Source organism: Syngnathus leptorhynchus, chromosome 9, assembly GCF_054491065.1.
Source record: "Syngnathus leptorhynchus isolate UIUO chromosome 9, UIUO_Slep, whole genome shotgun sequence".
NCBI classification, from domain to species: Eukaryota; Metazoa; Chordata; class Actinopteri; order Syngnathiformes; family Syngnathidae; genus Syngnathus; species Syngnathus leptorhynchus.
Window position 1 is genome coordinate 6,135,075 of NC_141203.1, and position 17,586 is coordinate 6,152,660.

At 41.0% G+C, this 17,586-nt stretch overlaps 1 protein-coding gene across 4 annotated transcripts in view; it reads left to right on the forward strand.

Annotated features, from left to right (window-relative positions):
• Positions 1-17,586, forward strand: part of dgkg (diacylglycerol kinase, gamma) — a 44,406-nt gene that overhangs the window by 5,496 nt on the left and 21,324 nt on the right. For 3 of the 4 annotated variants that reach the window (XR_015067285.1, XM_085920852.1, XM_085920851.1), the window contains exons 2-20: positions 906-1,306; positions 2,473-2,549; positions 6,442-6,592; positions 7,522-7,584; positions 8,435-8,686; positions 8,868-9,020; positions 9,275-9,324; positions 9,598-9,672; positions 9,804-9,923; positions 9,994-10,111; positions 10,189-10,277; positions 10,433-10,549; positions 11,457-11,555; positions 12,414-12,524; positions 12,621-12,694; positions 13,554-13,628; positions 14,724-14,809; positions 15,079-15,168; positions 15,700-15,860. Coding sequence is in view for 3 of the 4 variants with exons in the window: in XM_085920852.1 (XP_085776978.1) it covers positions 1,240-1,306; positions 2,473-2,549; positions 6,442-6,592; positions 7,522-7,584; positions 8,435-8,686; positions 8,868-9,020; positions 9,275-9,324; positions 9,598-9,672; positions 9,804-9,923; positions 9,994-10,111; positions 10,189-10,277; positions 10,433-10,549; positions 11,457-11,555; positions 12,414-12,524; positions 12,621-12,694; positions 13,554-13,628; positions 14,724-14,809; positions 15,079-15,168; positions 15,700-15,860 (2,028 nt within the window). In the remaining variant the exon portion in view is untranslated. The remainder of the gene's footprint in view (positions 1-905; positions 1,307-2,472; positions 2,550-6,441; positions 6,593-7,521; positions 7,585-8,434; positions 8,687-8,867; positions 9,021-9,274; positions 9,325-9,597; positions 9,673-9,803; positions 9,924-9,993; positions 10,112-10,188; positions 10,278-10,432; positions 10,550-11,456; positions 11,556-12,413; positions 12,525-12,620; positions 12,695-13,553; positions 13,629-14,723; positions 14,810-15,078; positions 15,169-15,699; positions 15,861-17,586) is intronic. The other variant, XM_085920853.1, reaches the window with a different exon arrangement.

The following is a 17,586-nucleotide window of genomic DNA, read 5'->3' on the forward strand; positions in this document are numbered from 1 at the left end:
ATCCCTCTTTGCACCGGAGGGGGGAGGCCCCCATGCACACACACAAAATAACACACAGGGATCCTCCATTTGTCTCTTTACACAACAGCACATGCATGTCCATGAGCGCACATGCTTCACTTGGAGGAACATGTAGTGTATTGCATGTTTGTTTCAACTCTTAATGGAAATTATTGTATTTTTTTTGTTTCTGTTGATATGATGTAATGCAGGGGTGTCAAACACATTTTTTTTCACGGGCCGCATTGTAGTCATAGCTTCTTTCGGAGGGCCATTATGACTGTCAACCCAAATAAATGTATGAACACCTCATATTATATAAAGTAAAAGCTACAAAACAAATAAATCGTTTTCAAATCAGTAAAAACTGGTCAAATATTAAAAAAAGAGATATTAAAAGTGAAGACAATTTGCAATCCTAGTAATGACACACGAATTTGATGCACAATTTGTCTTCGCGGGCCACATGAAATGATGTGGTGGGCCGTATCTGGCCCCCGGGGCCTTGAGTTTGACACCTGTGATGTAATGTATATGTATATATAACCATTTGAACAGTTGAAAGTGGCTCTGGATAACAAAAAAGAAATCCTGTTTGGAGAGTGAGGCAACACTCTCTTGATAATACAATGCATTAATAAAAATAAAAGCCTCCACTTTCATAAAATATGACATGAGGAATTATTGTCACTGCCGGGGAACTAATGTGTTTGTCGGTGTGAGTAGAAAATCAAAACGACACTCACTAGCCACAATTGGTGCGCAATTTTGTTGGACACTGTTCATTTGACAATATTTTTTCTGTGGTGGTTGGTGCGCAACTGCACGGCATCATAAAGCTGTTATTAATCAAATATATTTGTGAAGAGTTGCTGTGTTAAGAAATGTGGTGCGTTTGTGTACAGGTGTGAATATGGAGGTCTTTTCTGCTGAGTCATGAAGACAACATCGCAAAAATGAAAACCACAAAGGTTCCAAACACCTTGACCTCATCCTGACACATCCTACTCCGCTTCCTCTTCATCAACATCTCCTAGCGGATATTTTATACTTCCTATTTTGGATTATTGCTTTTCAGAAGATTCAGAGACTATGATTTTCCTCCTGGATGAAATGACAAACGTCTTAGCCTCAGTATTCATCCTCAATCTGACCTGATATTAATTATCCTACCTGTTTCTGGTGGAACTTCGCTTTGCCAGACGCCCAACCCCCCTGACCTCGACAAATTAAGGCATTATGGGAGACGGGAGCTGGGTGTGTCTGAGCCCGGCTGAGTTCAACCAGCTCCAACAGTACAGTGAGTGTAAGTATATATGAAAAGTAAAGAAAAAAATGTTCTGGTGATGTTTTCAAAGGAAAAAAAAAAGTGGTTGTACCAACCAGGTCATTTACATATCAAGAAAATTATTTTCTTGAAGATTCTAGGGTAGACTAATCCGCTAATATTGCTTCAAGCTCGTTCTTTGAATATTACAATTATAGATTCTAAATTTTTAAATTGTATGTGCAGTATACAAACCTCAAAATGTGTGATCAGCCTATTGCTATTCAGCTCTTGTTTTTACTCTCTTGTTTATTAACATATTGACATCAACATAAACACACATGAAATTGGACATTGGACTTTCACCTGCTGGCCTTGTGGCCTATTTGTTAGTCAAAGGAGGACGTGCCCGGACTCCTCTTCTTGTCCTTGCGCAAAAACCACAAAAGTTTATTACCTGTTATCAATGTCGATACATCATTCTCTGAGCGAGTCACTGTCTAATGTTACCGAGCATAGATGTCTGATTAGTGAGATACTGCAGTCTTCTTCCCAAAGATAGTAAATTCCTGCTGTCTACATTAGTATATTGGTACCTGGGCCGTAATGAATCACCCGGTTTAATCCGAATAACTTAACATGACCAAAAAATAAACAAATAAAAATCAATGAGACTCATCTGAGTTGATGTTTCTTGAATGTATTAAGGCGTGCAGATCACAACGGATATTACTTGATCTATTTTGACCAACCAATCAGTGGAAGGAAAAATGCTGACATCATTGTGGGCCAGTTAGCGGAACTGAGGTGAATTTGAAATAAAGAACCAGTTTCATTCCTAAAAGATTGTTACATCGGCCATTTGGACCCTGCTACCTAACCCTGGCAGGATGTCGCCGGCAAGATTGTTATTCAAATGAAGCGGATGACTATTCGGCGGGATGAGAGCTGGCACGCGAGATGAGACAGATCGGCTCCATAAATTACACCAGGGCAAGAAAACTCGATCCTTTGGTATTTTGACGAAAGATTGCCATAAACTTGGGAATTATTTTTATATCCCCTTTAAGTTACCATATATGGTTCTCTCTTCTACAACTACCACTGATGATTCTTTAAGGTTAAATATACCAAGATGTACCCTGATGGAGCATTCTTGGAGTACTTTGAATTAAAAAGTCATTTTTTTCCTCTGTTCTCCACAGACTCCACAAAAAAGTTAAAAGATGTTCTGGAGGAGTTCCACGGCGAAGGAGTGCTCTCCAAATATAATCCTGAGCAGGTAGGTGACCATCATTTTGTGTCATTGTATAATTTATAATTTATTTACATCAGTGTTACATCAGCGGATTTTGTTTTATGTTAGGGAACTTTAGGTTGAGAGTTGCCTTGTGCTTCCTCAATTTTAAAACAAACGTGTTCCCATAGATTAGCTTTAAAATGAATCACCAAAGGAATCCACATTTGTGTCATGATTATCTATACTTTAATTGCATCGGTTTGAGGAATGACACAAGCTCTTTGTTGCTGTGTGGGCCAGACAGACTTAATGTCCACGTGGGCACACCTGGCGCCACAATGGCTGACTTTGGCCTTGCTCTCTGTCGTCCATCAATTCGCGAGAACGTGAGTCATCGGGGGCATTGTAGCAGCCGCAGTGATTGCCTCCAAGCAAAATGGCGACAAATGAGGTGTCTTCTGTCTCATTCCAAAATGGGCGGGCAACGAATTTTGCCTTTTGGCTCGCTCTTTGAGACTGATGAGTGGGTAAAGCAGACGGTGTTCACGCACCCACGTTATTTCCTCGCACCATTACTTGTGACCCATAATGCAGCCTTCTGCTTGAGTTACAAATATAGCAACAAAGCAAGTGTCGTAATGTCGTAAAGGCACAGTGGCATTTAAGATAAGACGCGGTAAGATAAAAAAACTCCATCTTCATCACAGTAATAGAAGAAATCAATCCCCGTCGTTATACTTTCAATGTCATATACGTACGTCAATATAGTTTATCAACTTGTGGCCTGCCCTCTAATAGATGCTGTGCCCTATTTAGTCATCCAGGGAAAATCTTAAAAAATATATAACTGCCCAAACTGTGAAGTAAAACTTGCTCATGGATGCCGCAGATGCATGCTTGTAAGGAGGCATTATTTAGCAAAACAAAACTTAAAAAACTCTTGAAAGTCATGTTCAGCGAAAATGACAACAGGCTAGAACTTGTCAAATATGTTATATTTTTTTAAGTGAATGCAGTGTGGCAACAATTGCACAGCTCTTGTCAGAATATTAGAAAAAATCAAGTCGTATCATATGAAGAGTCATTCGGCAAGAGTCTTTTGCCATGATGTAAATCCTATTGACTTGGAAAGAGGTTTGGTTAATCACTTGAAGCCTTTCATTTGGATGGCTGTGTTTATTATCATGTGGTCAAATGATCCACTCTGCAAGCTTACATATCATTTAGACAGGTAGCGCTCATTTTGAATGTCCCCGAGATATATTCTGCCCTCCCAAAACGAACTATGCAAATATGTCATGGTCATCCTTGTCACGGCCATGTCATACCTCAGTCATAACAAGGTGTTGCAGACAGGAAGTGTGGCATTTGAATACTACTACTACAGAGTTGTTTTATTTTCTTTCTGATATTTCTATTGCCTATTTCTATGGGAAATTCATGTTTAATAAAGCATCAAAAGTCCCCAAAAAAATAAATTTCCACAACCAGAGGATTTTATATACTCGTTATTTATCTGTGGAAAACAAAAAAAAAGGACCAGAGCGTCTTCAGTTTCCACTGTTGCAGCTGTGTATGCTTGCGTGATGTGTGGTTATCGCACGATGCACGGCAAATTAAAGTCTGCTGGTGGGTTTTACCAAAAAAGGAAAGAAGAGTGGCAATGGTGGTCTCTTTGGGAACTGGCGGGGTTAAACCAACAGAGGCGAGTTGAGGGGAGGATGTTTTGTGAATGACGGGGGTCCAAAGCCACTGCGTAACCGCTTGTTTCCATTCCAAATCCTAAGGTGCACAACCTGATCCACTTTACCTTTTTTGGTATGCGGGAGATGGTTCCCTTGATGTTTTGATGGATATTATCACTGACTAATATTTTATTAAAATATACAGTACGCATGCGGGTTCCTTCTTTCAGAGCTCATTAATCAGTGTAGTATAAAAGTAAAATAACCAATTAAATGTACTTGTGAGTTTAATGTCTTGACTGACAAACTTATCACCTCAATATATACATCACTAATAATGCCCCGGAAATATAAAATGAACATATAACCGTTGCTGTAGGCGTAAAAAGTAGGATTTTACCAGAATACATTCAATAGTCAACAAATCTCGGCGAACATACTTTGTATGTTTCGTTCTTCTGCCACTATCTGGTGGCGGACAGTCAAATTGCACCCAATGTAAACAAGTATTAGACCAAAATAGTTATTAACTGGACAAGAAACAGCAAACCAGGAACCTGCCATGGAGAAGTGGGGTATTGTCCAGAAATGTAATAATATAATAAGAGAACGTAAAGAATTAAGCTGGTTCTATCACCTGTAATTAAGCCGAAAGTCACACACTCACACTTATTTGACATCTTTTTGGCGAGTATTTTTAGATCTGTTGTCCCTGTTCTATAACTGACTGAAAGTTTATTTGTAGTTTATTTTTTTTTAACTTTATTGGTACCTTTCAATGTCCCTTTCTTTCACTCTACTGGCGCAGTGACATTTCTGAAGCTCAGTCATTAAAAACACTCATGGTTGTAAACATCTCTGTTCAGATATTGACTTTCATTTCCAGACATTTTTGTATCAAATACTGTAAGGACAAAGTGGTTGAAAACATTTCTGGACATGGAGACTAATGACATCATCTTGATTCATTTCGTCCTTTCCTCCTTCCTCTCCCCCATTGCTTGCTATTTACGACTGCATGCAAAAAATAGCAGCGTGATGTTCTCGACAAAGTAAGGCTCGACCCAGGTGGTTCTGGGGGGTGCATGTGGTGTCTCTGTCAGTGGTCTGCATGTCTGCATGTACATTTGCTCCGAACATTCACAATGTGTCACCCGACAGCAGTGAGTAGCAACGGGGGCGTGTAGGTGTTGGGGGGGGGGGCTTAACTGGTCCAATACATACAACCATTGACAGTGGTGTTAAGATTATGCGTCACCGTGGCAACACTGATACTGATATTTATCCATCTGATACATGCTGTATGTGTTGAAGGGATTTATCATGCATGAGGACAAAGGTTCCAAGCCACTCTTCATTGTTTGTTGTGCTGCTAGCTCTTTATAGTTCAACGGTGTACCATACAATAGAGGTTGAGGTCATGCTTGTCTGCAAAGTAACTCCAAAGTATATGCAAAATCATCGATGTCAAACTCAAGGCCCCCGAGGCCAGATATGGCCCACCACATCATTTTATGTGGCCCGCAAAGACAAATTGTGCATTGACTTTATGTGTCAATACTAAAATTCTAAATTGTCTTCACTTTTAGAATATAGATATTGCTAGCAATTGTTATTAGCATTCATCAGTTTGTTTTGTAGCTTGTACGTAGTATATAATGTAAGGCGTTGACGGTCATAATGGCCCTCTGAAGAAAACTATGACGACGATGCGGCCCGTGATAAAAATGAGTTTGACACCTCTGCACTAAATGGACAAAAGCATTGGAACGGACTCCACCTACGCAAAGTAAAAAGTGCATCAAGTATAATCAAAATCATCCAGAAGTTATATAGAAGGAATAAATTGACCTCAACTATTTTCTTGTTGAAAAATAGAAAACTATCCTGGTTTTATCTCCAACTTTGTCATATTGGACCTCTCTTTATGTACTCGGAACAAACAAGAGCCTTCCCCAAAAATGATTATTTAAGATGTGGCCATGTCTAACCTGAGATTGCCTGACAATTAAGAGCTCCATCCTCCAATGCTTGGGTCCATTTTTATTAATAGGCAGATTTGACATAGTGTTTTCAAATATAATAGTTTCAGTAAGATCTATTTGGCAACATTTGCACATTGTGTTTTAATTTTTTCATTTGCCCATTTTACTCCACTCAGGCTGAGACCAAAATGTTTGAGTTGATATGACATAAATAAATGAAGTTTGCCATGCTTTTTATTGGCTAAATATGTTCCCCTCATGCAGCCTATCGACTATGAGGGCTTTCAGCTCTTTATGGCCACGTACCTGGAGAACGACATCCCGCAAGAACTGTGTCAGCACCTCTTTACCTCCTTCAAGAGCAAGACGGGAGGTGCCTTGCCCGACCATTGTCGAGCTGCAGGAAGCTTATTGGGTGAGCTCCTCACATGTTTTTCCTTTTTTAAATTTAAATCCTCTTACGCTATAGAATGAGACATGTGAATCCTTAACCTACCCAGGGACAAAATTTTAAAATGGAAATGGTGGTTCTAAATGATTGTCACAACAATGCAACTTTTCAAAATAATTATAATAATGACCCCCAAAAAATCTATAATTAAATACTCACAGTGGATTCGTGGTTAACATGTCCGCTTCACAATTCTGAAGTTGTCAGTCAGCGATGGATTTTGTATGCTTCCCATTTGATGTACTGTGCTCCTCTGGCTTCCTCCAATATTTCAAAAACAAGCACGTTAGGTTCGCCCATAGTCAGTTGGAAAAGGCTCCCACTCCTCTGCGACCTGAATAATGATAAGCGTTAGAGAAAATTAATCAATATGAATGGATGGATCAATTGAGCGTCAATACGTATATTGAAATGATGATGAAAGGATGGTGTCCTGATGGTTGCCACACCTACCTCACACTTCTGAGTTTGAATTCCTTCTGGTCATGTGGAGTTTATATGTATAAAAATATGCATGCAGCATTACTTGAAGACTAATTATGTGACTTGTTTGTTTATACATGTCCTGTCAGATGGGATAGGCCAGTTCATAAAGACAAGTGCTGGAGAAAATAGATCAATTGTTTTAGCCTGCACTGCCACCTTGTGTTTGGTGAATTTCAAATAACAAGGCCTGGGAGGGATTGAGTATTTTCACTTGAGGTATTTTTCTCGTTGTCAGGCTAAAAAGAAAGCTCATCAAAGATTCAACTATCATAAGTGACGTTCATTAAAAGCACAGATTATGCTAATTGTCGGATCTCTTGATGTGATTCAGGTAGAAGCGAAGGTGAGCTCCATTAATCCTGCGTCTATGTTGTCTTATTACTGCTCAATGTGTTTCCTTCTCAAAGAGTCCTGCTCCATTGATGCTGGTATCTCTATTCACACCGAGGTGGCGTGTGCCCCCATCACAGGTACTAGCAGACGTGCCTTGACAGGCTGGGTGGTGCTGCTCTTCTTCCCGCACAAAGCCATCTGCAACCGCTGCTTGTTGTGTTGATGAGTGATTTGTTGTTGTTGTTGTTTAACATTGTGGAATCCATTTCGTGAAATTGGTTGAGCCAAGTGCTGTGACTTCAATCAGCTTGCCTTAAAAGTTTCTTCTCTTTGCAATATTATTGTGTTGTTCCCATTTCCTATAAACACACACACCCACACACACATTAATGTGGTGCTTGTTTACAAGTCTGTCAGTAGTTCTATGTATGTTAGTATTGTATGTGAGTAGAGCAATGCCCAAAATGTTAAACTACCATATTTTCCGGACTATTAGGCCCACCTAAGAAACAAAAAATTTCCCAAAAGCCGACAGTACGCCTTATAGTCCGGTGCGCCTTAAATATGGACCAAATTCCTAAATTTAAACTGGCCCGAAGCATTGTGTCATGAAATCAATCATAAGTGTCAGACATAACTGAAGACTATGAATCATGAATCATAAAGACTATGGATCATTATTTTGTGATTATAAAGTAATTTGTTGTGTCTGAAGTTGAAATAAAAAAGATAAATTGGAGAATGATTTGATTTGGATTAAAAATCTGACATGATGCATGAATGGTGAGCCTTATAGCCCGGTGCGCCTTATATAAGGACGACGTTTTAAAATGGGCCATTCCTTGAAAGTGCACCTTATAGTCCAGTGCACCTTATAGTCTGGGAAATACGGTACTTACTAAACAAAGTTAATATCAGTGAAAGTTTGACCCAAAAACAAATCACTGTTGCAGGTCAACTAAAGGACCTTTCCCTTTTGTGTCCAAGGCATGAACGGTAAGAGCATCCTGTCGGCGATGGGTCGACACACGCCAGAGCTTGCCAGCGGCACTGGGGCCACCACCTCCCCCTGTTCGTCCCGCTCCTCTTCACAGCGGTCCAGAACTGGGGCCCACACGCCCGGGGGGCCCCACCGCTCTCCGTGTATCCAGGTCAAGCCTTGCCAGAGCAGCAATAACGCCCTGACCCCTAATGCCGGCCCAGCCCGGTCACCAGTGTCACCCCCGAAACTTTCACCGGGTAAGACTGACGACTTATCATGAGCAATTACCTTAGTCTCCTCTGCCCCCCACCCCCTGAAATCTGAACTCTAACTGACATCCAATACAAGATCTGTATGAAAAAAGTACAACAATCATCATGTGATTGTAAAACTATGTTGTATTATACTGTACTTAGTGTTTGATGCGTTGATTGACAGAGATAAGCCGCTCGGAGAAACAATCGTTGCTACGGAGGACGCCGTCACCCCACAAAGGATCCCCCCAGTCAGTTCCACAGGTGGTCTTCTTGAAGGACATTGTTTGCTACCTTTCCCTGCTAGAGCGTGGCACACCAGAGGACAAGCTAGAGTGTGAGTGACAGGCACAGGGACCCTTCCTCTCTCTTTGCTTCCAATTACACTTAAAGTAATTCTGGCCAGTCTAACTTAAACTATGTGACTGATTCTTTAGTCATCAGGTTTTGAATCACCCCAGGTTTGAAATACCTCAATGTCTTTTTCTGTGAACTGATTAGTAGGTCGAAACATTTGTCAGTTTGGCATGAATACCGGCAATTAACAAGTAAAAAAAAAAAAAAAAAAGGCTCTCTTTGTTTCCCTTCCAGTCATGTTCCGGCTGTACGACACAGACGGCAACGGCGTCTTGGATAGTTCGGTGAGTTTCTCCATCTCCCTCTTCAACATTCTGTTTTCTTTCTATCTTCCGTACCCATTGCGCTAAGAATAGAAACCGGTTGGCAGGCGGCGTGTTGACATTAAGATCGTTTGTAATGGTCAGTCCGTTTTAATACTAGCCAGGTTCTGAGACATAAACAGAACTTTGCAGCTCGTATGGAATTTGTAGCGGCTTTACATCATGTTTGGACATGAGTGGTTGTGATCCATATGCCACAATACTTTGTTTTGTCCTATTTGGGATCTTTGGTAGGAGCTGGACCGCATCATCAATCAGATGGTACACGTTGCCGAGTATCTGGAATGGGACTCGACAGAACTACGTCCGGTGAACAACGATCTTGACTTCCAAGATTTTCATAGCAACAGTTTAGAAATAGAAATAATCGTTTCCAGGGTTAGACTGTCATCATGAGACATTTAGCAACTTTACAAGCAATGTTTACTCTGCCATCGTAGATTCTGAAGGAAATGATGGAGGAAATCGACTACGATCGGGATGGCACAGTCACCTTGGAAGAGTGGATCAGAGGAGGCCTGACTACCATCCCCTTGCTGGTTTTGCTCGGCATGGACACGGTTTGTGTCTGTTTTTCTAGTCCACAGGGTAAAAAACATCAAATATCTTGATCTTGATGTCTCCCACTAGAATGTTCAGGAGGATGGCCAGCACGTGTGGCGTCTGAAGCACTTCAACAAACCGGCCTACTGTAACTTTTGTCACACCATGCTGCTGGGCGTGCGCAAGCAGGGCCTCTGCTGTTCCTGTGAGTGGATGGCCATGACCATGCTTACGCATGTTACACGTATGTTGTCACTGAAATGGGTGTGTTTTTCCGGACAGTATGCAAGTACACGGTGCACGAGCGCTGTGTGTCCAAAGACATCGCCGCCTGCATTAGCACTTATGCCAAGTCCCGCAGGCACACCAACGTGAGCTCACATACACTCACATGGGCACACACACACACTTTTTCCCAATGATGATTTTTCCAAGTGGAAGCAGTGGAGCTTTCTTCATTAGAGCCATCAGTAAACAAACCCTGCCTGTGTCTGCGCATGTGTGTGTGTGTGTGTGCACTCTCCAGGCTATGCAGCACGTGTGGATGGAGGGCAACTCCCCGACCAAATGTGACCGATGTCACCGGAGCATCAAATGTTATCAAGGCTTGACCGGTCTCCACTGTGTGTGGTGCCAGATCACTGTGAGTAATGATGGATGGATGGATGGATGGATGGATGGATGGATGGATGGATGGATGGATGGATGGATGGATGGATGGATGGATGGATGGACAGATGGATGGATTTTATAATACATTGTTCCCCCCCTGTTGAAACATTCATGCCACCCCCCCAAAATTTTTTTTAATTGCCTATACAGTAGATGCGACATGATTGCAGCAAACTACTACCGTACTTTTTTTTCATCAAAGATCCTCAAGTCACTTCAATATCATGTCATGGCAACAAAATGCCACAAGGTAGTGTTTGTCTAAGCTTGTTGACAATTTAATTTAGATATCAAAAAGCTATGAGCCTCACCTGATGACGAATGTAACCAGGCCTCAGACGTGGAAGTTCAAAACGTTTTGTCGAAACGTTAGCAAATTTTTCATGGGTGCAACTCACATACTCAGCTCAGCTGAAAATCACACAAATGTAGATTTATTTATAAACAGGGTATCGTCTAAAAGGGAAATAAACAGGCTTTCAAATGATATAAGATGTACTAAAGAAAAGTTATAATAGACATTTCCTTCCTTTTTGTGACGTTTAGATGCAACACTACTTATATCCACCAGATGACCTCGCTGACTTGCTTTTACATCCAAAGTGTGCTATGCAACTGACATCAAATGCCATCAATCAGTATGGCATTTGCATTTGGCCTTCAACATTCTCCAAATTACGCACTTTAGGTTAAATAAAGACCCCAAATCGTCCCAACGTATGAATGTTTGTTAGTATTTGCAAATGACTGGCAACTAATCAATTGTGCACCCTTCTTGCCAAAAGTCAACCTAATAAAGGCAAGCTCTATAGAAAATGTCTAAATGGATAAATTGAATTATCATGTTTGATTGTGCGTTTTCATGCCGTCCTCCACAGCTGCATAACAAATGTGCGTCCCATGTGAAGCCAGAGTGTGACGGAGGAGCCTTGAGGGACCACACCTTGCTGCCCTCCTACATTTGTCCTGTTGTCTTGGTGAGTCGGATACAAGACTTCAGATAGCAGCACATTGAAGTGAACAGTATATTAATGTGCAGACACTCTCTGTAAAGAGTAAAAGTAAACAGACAAATGGATATTCAAGTACAGATAATGTATATAAAAAAAAGTATTTTTAACCTTGTTACTTAGAACTCGTGATATGACAGGATACACTCTCCCACATTTACTCCGCCGACAACACGTCACGCATTTGCCTTTGGAAAAGATCTCATGTCACTTTCAGGTGTAAACAGCAGGTGCACATGCCAGGCGGAGTGTCATGCTGTCACTCTTCTTTGCTGGTTGTGTTTAAATTGGAGTTCAACAAGCACCTGCCTCTATTTCTAACTTTGACATTGATTCTTTTTTGGGAGTATGATTTCCCTAAAAGGCGTAAACATAATATGAGGTATAAGGAAAGCTAAGAGTTGCTCTTAGACTTAGTAAAAGGTAGAGTTTGCAATTAAAAATAATACTCTTTTTTTTTTTGCCCTTTGACTGAAAAGAGTCGTTATGACGTGAGGAGAAGTACATAATATGACCGCATCTTGCACCTCTAATTTTATATTACCGTATTTTCCAAACTATAAGGCGCACCTTCAATGAATGGCCCATTTTAAAACTTTGTCCTTATATAAGGCGCACCGGAGTACAAGGCGCACCATTCATGCATCATTTCAGATTTTCAATCCAAATCAAATCATTCTCCATTTTATCTTCTTTATTTCTACTTCAGATCTAACAAATTACTTTATAATCACAAAATGATGATCCATAGTCTTTTTCTTTATATTAAGGTCTAAATCTTCCTGTGTTTAAATGAATGTCATTTTACACCCGTCTTGTCTGCAGGACCGCCAGTCTGTGGTGAAACGCGGAGAAGGCGACTCACCGCCCTGCACCAGCCCGGACGACATCAACCAAGTGTTCAAATTCTCCCCTGGAGACGGACAAGCACTGCAGGTAATAGCTCTGCTCAAGACGGGGTCCAAAACCAAAACCAATACTTTCTCTGCAAACTAAAGGACTGAGGTTGTTGATTCAACTTCCTGTCTATAGATCTCACCCTTCCCGGGCACTCACCCTTTGCTGGTGCTGGTTAATCCCAAAAGTGGCGGAAGACAGGGGGAAAGGTAAGTTTGCTATTTAATACATTACAAAAAATATATAGAGATACTATATCTTCAAATTGTAATGTCAGTTATCCAGTGAGACACAAAACATTTTTAATGTAGTTTATTGATTTTTCGAAGAGGGATGCTTAGTAGCCAATAGTTTATATAATTGACTTTAATATGTAACCTTGAGATCAGCCAACATGTGTTGTTTTGTCGGACATACATGCAGGACACGCATGACAGAACGTACATTTGTCATTCAGCACAAATAGTTCACTCCGTCGGATGCGGCTACAAAGGTCACGGGAAACTGGCAGGCAGACATGACTGAGCTCATTAGCATATGGGCAGTTGGAGAGGGCAAAGATCAATGGAGTGGCAAAAGTATTGGGACGTGTGAAAATTAATAATGTGGGCTGGTTTTTACTTTTCATCAGTGTCAAGTACTGAAGTACAAATGTTTTGTTTTCTAAGGACTTTTGAACTTTTCTCCCTACATTTGAAAAGAGATCTGTATTTTGTACTCCTCCTTTGATCAAAATCGGCTTTGCAAATGTCAACGCAACATAAAAAGGATAACAATAAAGTGCCTTTGGTGTCATGAAAATAAACTGTAACTGAATAATTAAACTGTAAGGTTATAGTTCAATTAAAAATATTGGATTTTTTTTCTTGGGAAATATGGAGGTCTTAAAGGCACTTTATGATGACTCAAAATAAACTTAAATACTAAAGCGTGGCAAAATTAACTGGGTTTGAAACCTGACTGATAGCTATAGAACGCTGTTATTACACAATCAAAATAAAAAGCCAATATTTGAGAGGATTTTACACAGGATATTTATATTCCTTTTTGGCCTTCTCCTTCTTTCAGGGTTCTCAGGAAGTTCCGATATCTTCTCAACCCACGGCAGGTGCACAGTTTGGACCAAGGTGGCCCAGCACTCAGGTAAATGCTACCCATTTAGTTGATTTAATTCCATCAACATCCTCAACCTCCATGAACAATTGATTTTAGATAATGAATAGCACTTAATAGATGCTCACCAGCCGCAATGTCAAGGAGGCGTTGGTTGCCGACAGGGTTAAATTGTCTCTCCAAAGAGGCCGAGTGTTGCCATGGCACCATAGCAACAGCCTCAGCTGGCAGCGAGGTGAGAGGAAGATTGGTTAGAGCCCACTAACACACGCTTGTTTTAGACCGTCGCTCATAAAAATCCCAGTGCAGAACAGACAATTGAGATTAAGCCGATTAATGAACATTTTGCGGAGAGGTACACAACGGGAGTGACTCATGTACACAAACTTCAACGCACAGCAGTGCCACAGAATCCAACATAGATGCAAAAACATCACTGAGATGACATTTTCATAGCAATGGAAACTATCTTAAAAGCTCCTCTTTTATAGATTTTCATTCTTCACGTGTGTAATATGAATTCAATATACTACTTGTGGACTAATTGTGATCATTAATGGTCCGCTGAGCACCAGGTGGCTAGCTTGAGTGAAAGGCATCATTGGCCGCGTGCAGCTGCCAGGCATGAAAGCCTCTATCGACACCTTTGTCCCGACTCACATGAAAGGTCCCTTTGAAGGGTCACGTGTGCGTCCTGCGGCCACATAGGAAACTCAGGAGAAGATGGAGCATATGCGGGGCTATACGCTTTCTCTTCATCTCATTTTGAAAATCTCCTGTAAATGTCCTGTAACATTCTGTGGGAAGCAAACTGGGGGGTATTAGAACTATTAACACCCATCTGATGTAGTAAATATCAAAAAAACGCCGGTGCTCCGAACTTTTGTCTCGGATTCACCTTGATCCGAAACCCAAAGGTCTTCAGTATGCAAAAATAAAAGAATTGACCTTGCTGTCCCAATACTTCTGAAGGGGAGTATTAAGCACTGCACTATGCCTGCTCTGTAGTGTTGTGCAACCTCAGTGCACAACACTACAGAGCAGTTAATGAGAATTCATGAAAAGAGTGTTGACGCAGGCAATGATGATAACACACCGTACATGTTGTCATTTCTGACGTCTCAGGCTCAAGTTTTTTCATGACGTCCCTGATTTCCGAGTCCTTGCTTGTGGCGGGGACGGCACCGTTGGCTGGATCCTGGACTGTATAGGTATTCATACTATCTCATTCATTCAAATGAATTTATGCAAATGTTCGTCAGCGTTAGCTTCCAAATAGTTATTTTTTTTCTTGCACTTCCTTGATGTGTCGTATGGTAAGGTGGCAAAGGCATTATGCTGGTAAGGTCAACGTGATTGAAATGAATGCCGATGAAAATCGCTAAAGGTTTTTTTTTTTTTTTTTTTTTAAAACTCTCCTTCCATCTTGTCTGCTCCGTCAGCGGTGAGTAAATGTGACAATTGAAATATGTCTTTGCAGACAAGGCCAGCTTCGTTCGGCACCCCCCGGTGGCCATCTTGCCACTGGGGACAGGGAACGACCTGGCACGCTGCCTCCGCTGGGGGGGAGGTGAGACCCCTACCATGCTGTACTACACAACACAGGCAAAGTCATTACTTAAAGTGAAAATTGCATTTTGGACACAGACTATTGAGCAGTATTCATTCGTGTTAGTCCTGCCGGGAAACCTTATTTACAAATTTATACACCACAAATGTGAAATGCATCCACATGATGGAATTCCACGGCCATAAAGATAATATTGTGCATTATGTAACCTCATTAGGAGGGGGGGAAAGCAATGGAGATGTTAAGTGGAAAGCTGTTGAAGCCTGGATCACGAGTTCTCGCTCAAGAATGGGGCCAAACAGTTTTGGTGAAGTTCCTGTAAAAAAACAAACAAACAAACAAACAAACAAACAAACAAACAAACCTGCAAAATGTAAAAAGATTAACTTGATTGACCATTTATTGTGACAAGATACACTGTTGGGGCAAATATATACACATTTTTATATTTATTTATATATATTCCACCAACATGTGTGACCCAAAATAAAATGAAGTGTGTCTAAAATCTTACTAAATGTGTGTTTTCAGGATATGAGGGGGGCAGCTTGCTAAAGTTCTTGCGCGACATCGAGCACAGTATCGAGGTTGTGCTGGACCGCTGGAACATCGACATAGTGCCCGATGACAAGGAGGAGAAGGGTGACCCGGTACCCTACAACATCGTCAACAACTACTTTTCTATCGGAGTGGTAAGAACAAGTGGAATGAAAATGCTTGCATTGTTGGTATTAACAACTTGTCACGCAGTACGACACACCACTGTAGATGTCGTTTATTCTGATAAACAGTAGTTTACAACTAATGACAATAAAATAGAACTCAAGTCATACAATTGGATTTACAGGGAACTGTATGCCTAGGACACTAAAGAACGGCCCACCCCTTGAGAAGATGACATCAGCGTGTTATGGTCACTTAATTTAAAGTGGTCAAAGTTTGTTTGGCCATTAAGGGACAGCAGATGCATGATGTGTTGCTCCCTCTCACACAACTTTCTCCATCGGTGGATTTAGTTGGTTGCCATGTTACCGTTACCGAGCAACCCATCTTTTTATTGGCTTATGTTTCATTGGAGTTACTGGCCAAAAGACTCATTCACATTTTTATGGGCTTGACATGCACACACACACACACACACACACACACACACACACACACACACACACACACACACACACACACACACACACACACGCTCACGCTTGCAGACATACGCAAAACGTATGTACACACACGCACGTATGCACACACACACACATGGATCTTCATGGTCGTCAAACGCTTATGTTGTCGCACGTCAACAGTGAAGCATCGCTATGGCAACGCAGCAGCTGGGCAGTCGACATTGACTTGAATGAAGCCTCGGTTGTACACTTTAACTCGAATAACTATTCATCAGCAACTTAACAGATCAGTCTGCCGTTGTAACTGGCAAGCACAGTAGGATCTCTTTCAAAAAATAATTAACTAGAGTAAAGTAGTTGACTAACTAGCTGAAAAATGGACATGGTAGGTAATTTCGTCGTTAAATAGGTTCCCAACCTATTTTGCCTCGCTCACATGCTTGTTTTCCGATGACTCTTATGTTCTGATGAAAACAGGGCAATAAATGCAAATCGTTTCACACCGTAAACTGAATTTGAACATCTCATTCTTAGGCGTTGTCTTCTTTTTACATCAAATTGAACATACTGTGAATAAAAGTATGTTGCCTTCAATATTAATAATATAAATACAAAAATATTATCTAAAAAAATGCATAAAGGCAGGTAAGTAGATAAACTAAGTAGCTCTCAAAGCTGTACTCAATATTTATGCCAAAGGATGTTTATGCTGTTCTGCCTAATTTTACTCTGAGTCAACATCGAATCTTTTTTTTTAATCACTTTCAGTCTGTCTCCAATTTCATAACCTACTCGAACAAATACAAATAACTCTTAGCAATTGCATGTAGGGTTCACCATAGAAAAAACAAAAATACAAATGCCAAAAGAGGACATTGTGTGCACAAGTAGAAGAGGATGCACTGTGGCGTTGTTACACAACTGCACTCCCACTGATGCCTGCATGCTTGCCAGACTGAACACACAACACACTCGTCGTCTATGCGCAGCTTTCTATATCGTATCCATTTCATTTCCCGCTCAAATGTTTAACAATAACAGTCAACTCGAAAAAACACTAAATCAATAAATGAAAATGAACAAATGAATATGGGTGAATGGATGTTGCTTAGGAGACAGAGAAAAAAAAAAGCTACGTATATGAAAGCCAGGGTGACAGATCGTGGAGCCTAGCGGGTGCAATGGTGACAGATGGTCGCCTATCTGGACACCTGAGCAAACCACCCGTTGTGACTCAGTCCACCACGTCACGCTAAGAGGCCTTCCAATCTGCTTGGCTCATCTTGTGCTT